The following is a 5,075-nucleotide window of genomic DNA, read 5'->3' as shown; positions in this document are numbered from 1 at the left end:
GAAAAAATAATTTTATTTGTTCTTAACAGACCCCACCCTTGGGGGGGCCTTCAACGCCTGCTGGCTTGCTGTTAATGTGTATTTGCATGTCCTGCGTTGTCCTGTGCTGCCATGCGGTCGATGCGCTGCTCTGGAGTGTGTCGCCTCTCGAAAGTAATAGCCAAAACGAAAGAAATCTACGCCCAGCACTCTCTGACTCGCATTACAGGCGCTTGTCCCCACGTTGTTAACGTAATTTCCATAAAACATTTTGTTACTTATTTATCTTAATTAAAATAAATTTACATTTTTCTAATTTAAGAGCGCGACGGCAGCGGCAGAACCAGCGCAGCCAACGACTACTCAGCGCTGTCTTCGTCCTGTCCCTGACATTGCTGAGCATTAGAGAGCGACATTTTCTTAACAAGCCAAAAGGACACATGCCAGATCATCAGTGACACTGCGCAAATGAGAGGGGGACAAAGGAGCGAAAAAAAAACAAGCAAATAATTTTACGGAATGGAAAGTTGCCTCCGCGCTTGACGTTTGGATCTCATTAACGTTGCTAGGGGAAGGTGTGCCGCAAAGGCGACGTCCGACACGCAGAGGGGATGTCTTTTGAGTCGGAGCCGGACTGCTCGTTGCCGCATAAGTAGCAGCCAGTCCTGTCCAAGTCCAGCTCTACCCACCATCCCAGTCCCAGTACCAGTCCCAGTCCCAGTCCCAACGCCATTACGAGCGCACAAAAGGCATAGAGCAAGAAAAGTATTGCCTTGCTCTGTTCGTGGTCTTGGTCCTGCTCCGTCAGGAAGAGCATAAAATTAAAAGCTGACAAGCGAAATAAAATGATTTTGCGTATTTGCGCACACTTTGTAGCCGTTGCCAGCATCCTGATGCAGATTCAATACAAAATGTTTGCCTGCACCACTGACCAGGCCAGCCGAGGTGTGTTCGCTCAGCTAATGAAAGCTATCTAAAAAATGAAGAAGCAATTAGCTAAGCAGTCTGATAAGCACAAAAACTATGACAGCCAACAAGAAAGTGAACGGAATTGCCTTCTTCCTTAATCACTTTTCCTTTAAAGCAAATTCAGACTTTAATAAAAAATTAATGATTGGCTTAAGGGAAAGGCGATTTCAACTGCAAAATATATTTATATTAAATCTGATTACAGAACAGATAAATATATAAACATATATTTTAAGTGTTATTTTTTTCATATTTCCAATTACATTGACTTGTTACTCCACATGCATGAAAACAGACGACTGCCAGTCGAAATTGGCTATGGGAAGGTACAGTTGTGCCAATTTGCATAAATTCTGATTAGTCAATAGTTGGCCTACACAGGGCAGAAACCTCACGAAAATAAAAGCAGCAACAAATCAAAAATCAATACACGGCCAACGCCATTTTGTTGCGCCGGAAGAGTATGTAGAAAAGCGTCAAATGAAACCAATACAAAACCATAACTAAATCTGTATAGATGCATGTGTGTGTGTGTGTGTGTGTGTGCACAACAAGAAATTTGAGCAAGAAGCAGCAGCAGGCATATAACATAAAGCCAACAACGCCCGCAACAGGGAAGCCGCTTTGCCAGGCAGGAAGGGAGGAGTCAAGCGTCAGTCGAGTGGGCGAGAGGGCGAGAGAGGAAAAAATAAAATGAAAAGTACAAGGAAAAGAAACAGAGAAGAGCAAAAAAGAAAAATACAAATAAATTCAAAGCAAACGAGACTAAAATTATAAAAATTGCCCTCCTGGTGGTGCTGTTGCCGAGAGTGCGCGTCCAGGACGATGGACGTGGACGTCGACGTCAACGTGAACGTGAATGCGAACGCGGACACGGACGCAAACGAGGATGAACAAGGCGAGGCGAACGCGATTCCAATACGGGACATCAACGTCAACGAGGGTGGCAAACAGCTCAAACTGTGGCTGGGGGATGCTGCTGTTGATGGACTCTCCGGGGCGGGCTAGCCGAGCTAGTCGGGCTGGGGGTGGTGGTACATAATGTGGCCCGGGCACTGCCGTTGGCCTGAACGGCGCATTAAGCAGAGAGGTGACCCGGCCGGGATATATATACAAATATATATATATATATCAGTGTACATAGAGCTGTGCTGCCATGGCCCGCAGCGTCAATGGACCAAAATAATAACGACTAACGGCCTGTTAAGGGAAAATGCAGCGAGCAAAGTGGGAGAGCGAGCGGTGAGAGCGGTGGCCGAGGGCTGGAGGCTGGGACATAGAAACTGGAGAATGGCTTGGTAATAGGTTTGGGTGGGTGGCCCAAGGTTTTTTAAGTGGTTGCGCGTGACGTGCACGACGAGCTGACGAACAGCGCGGTGGGTGGGTGGTGCAGATGCCATTGGAGCTGCTGACGTGGTATTTGCTCGCTCTCATTGACGCCGACATCGACACAGACATCGTCGACGCGGACCTGAACCTGGACCTGGTCGTGGTCGTGGTCGTGGTCGGAGTCGGAGTCGGGGTCGGGGATGCCGATCGTTATGCCACTGCCTGGCAATTTTTTTCCACTTATTTGTACACAAAACTCTTGTTACTAGCTGCCATTATGATTTTGAAAAGCCATTGCTTTTTTTTTGCCTTTTTTATTATTTTTTCTCTTTTTTTCATTTTGTTTTTTACTTGCTTTGCTTTTTGCCGCTCATTGAAAAACTGTGAAATTTTATAATAAGCATTTTTTGCCGCTGCCGGATTATTGTCGATGATTGTGATTGCGTTTTATGTTGTTCCTTTTATTACCAGCAGGAGACTGGTCAGCGGCGATGGCTCCTGGCATCTCTGTGCAGTGGACGCCTCTGTTGGGGCCATTACAGATTTGTTTTCTGTGTGCGTGTGTGTGTGTGTGTGTGTATGGGGGTCGTTTTATTATTGGTGCTGTAATATTCCTTTTGAAAAATTGTTTTTGCTCCTCTATGTATTTTAATTCATTTCTTTTACATTTTTCGTTTGTGCTCGTTCAGGCGCTATTGGTTTCAATTTAAGCTTATTAATTTTAAATGCGATTTTTAATTAAATATTATCAAAGTGTGCCGCCGACATCATTAGATGTGCAACTGCCCCTTCTGCGACTGGGAGTCAGCTTAGTCTCTGTAATAGGTTGTTTTGAGCAAGGCAAAGAATTGATACGACATGCTGATCACCTAGAAGAAGAGGAGAAACAACAGGTTTAACAGCTGCAGCTCAGCTCTGGCAGTCGCAGGCACCTTCATATATGTCACCAGGGAAATAGGTGGGAATGTGGGTGGCTTTATCATCGCTGGCTTCTGGCTGCGCAGAATCATCAGCTTGATCATGATGCAATACCTTCTGCTGCACTGAAACCAGTTTTGGTTGTAGGCCGCATCGCCCACACGCAGACTCTGCAAGAGACGTTCTCATTAGCTACGTATGGCTGGGATGGCACGCTTCGGCACGTACGGCTGCTATCAAGGCATCTCCGTAGTAGCACACTAGGAACACCTGCACCATGGATGTCATCAGGAATATGCAATATATCAGAATAACCTCAATCGTCGACTCGGTCACTTGGAAAGCGATGAAGCAGATCTGCATGGAGGCCATCAGAAAGTTCAGCAGCAGTGAGAAGCTATACATGCTATTGACGTGCTCACAGAGTCTGGGGAAGACGGGGCGGTAAGTTGGCATAAGGAAAGCCTTAATCGCATTTCACTCACGTCAAACACTTATCATGATACTTGATCAAGCCACTCAAGAAGCGTACATTTTCCTCATCCCGGTCCGAATCGCAAGGATGTGCTTCAAGGCGCGAGGCTATGTAGCTGAAGTGCATGCACAGCTGCGTGATGACTACAACTAGCAGAAGATCCGCGCAGAGAAACGCAATGCCGGCCAAGTAGGCGCCATGGGCAATGTCCCAGTAGGTAATCCAATAAACCCAGTTCTTAGTGGTCGCATCGAAGGGAAACCAGATGAGAAAGCCAAAGTTCCGGTCGAAGGTCTCGTAGCCCAGGAAATTGTACTTGACCGTGGCCTTAACTGCCGGATACAAGGTAAACGTGGTCGTGTATGCCAGACAGAGGAAGGTAAATATGCTGATGACACGCTTCATGGTGCGCTCAAAGTCGGCCATTTTGTAGGCCTGCTGTGCCAGCAGGGTCTTCGGATGCATCTCCTCCAGCTCGTCGAGCAGCCGTATCAGCGTGTTCTTGTACATCGCCATGGTGACCTGTTTGCAGTCCGCGACCAGGGAGAAGCCGATGCAGGGCGCAACAGCAATCGCCAGGCGAACCGTCTCGAAGTCCTGAATCGACTTGTAAAAGAAGATTAGCTCGCCGCAGACCAGCAAATTGAAGTTGATGAAGCCTGCGTACAGGTAGATCTTGAGCAGCAGCGAGGTCAATCGATTCGTTGAGCGATGCGCATAGATGTCCTGGCCAATGGTCTTGTAGAAGCGCACAGGCATTCGCATCATGTCCCCAAAGGTGCGAGGACTCTCTACCAAAGAGCTGCTCATGGTTCCGCCCGCTGCTTGTCCAGTTTTTTCCAACTGTACGGAATGCGCTTGAAACTCGAGCATTTATACGGTCTAATGGGCTGCAGCGAGCTGGGCGTGTCTGTCAACTTTTTGTGCCCCATCACGTCGCCTGGGCCAAGTGTTAATAATTGTGCGTAAACTTTTTAACTGACTAAGCGACAGCCTTTCAATGTAATTAGCCGTTGGAGCTGTGAAGTTTCACAGCTGCGAAGCTCTCATAAATTGAAAGCTGACTAGTTGGCCCAACTTACAGCGGCCATTTATCAAATATAGAAACGACTTTGCAGCGCAACAAAACGAATGAACTTTAATGAAAAAATCAGTCTTTCTAACTACGAAATTTGTATGCACTTCGAACTCAATCTAGGCAAGAACATCAACCAGTTGGAAAGACAGGAAATGTTAAATTGGCTTTTGCCTTCAAGCAATTTCAATGAAAGTGTATTTGAATGTCTCAGTTAATGATGTAATGTAATGAATAGAATAGTAATGCAATGAATAGTCTCAGTTAGTCTAAATAAATGCATAAGTTACTAAAATGCTTAGATATAATTAAATAATTATAAATATAATT

At 46.0% G+C, this 5,075-nt stretch overlaps 1 protein-coding gene across 1 annotated transcript; it reads right to left on the bottom strand.

The window, feature by feature from the left end:
- Positions 1–3,067: 3,067 nt before the first annotated feature.
- On the bottom strand, positions 3,068–4,543 carry LOC111597579 (odorant receptor 67c). The gene is made up of 4 exons (XM_023312377.2): positions 3,681–4,543; positions 3,424–3,622; positions 3,210–3,365; positions 3,068–3,146 (listed from the first exon to the last, which is right to left on the bottom strand). Exons 1-4 carry the CDS (start codon positions 4,541–4,543, stop codon positions 3,087–3,089), a joined length of 1,278 nt encoding a protein of 425 aa, XP_023168145.2. The 3' UTR covers positions 3,068–3,086.
- Between the last annotated feature and the right edge of the window lie 532 nt (positions 4,544–5,075).

Source organism: Drosophila hydei, unplaced genomic scaffold, assembly GCF_003285905.1.
Source record: "Drosophila hydei strain 15085-1641.00,03,60 unplaced genomic scaffold, DhydRS2 tig00000001-arrow-pilon, whole genome shotgun sequence".
NCBI classification, from domain to species: Eukaryota; Metazoa; Arthropoda; class Insecta; order Diptera; family Drosophilidae; genus Drosophila; species Drosophila hydei.
This window is presented reverse-complemented; position numbering and strand designations above follow the sequence as displayed.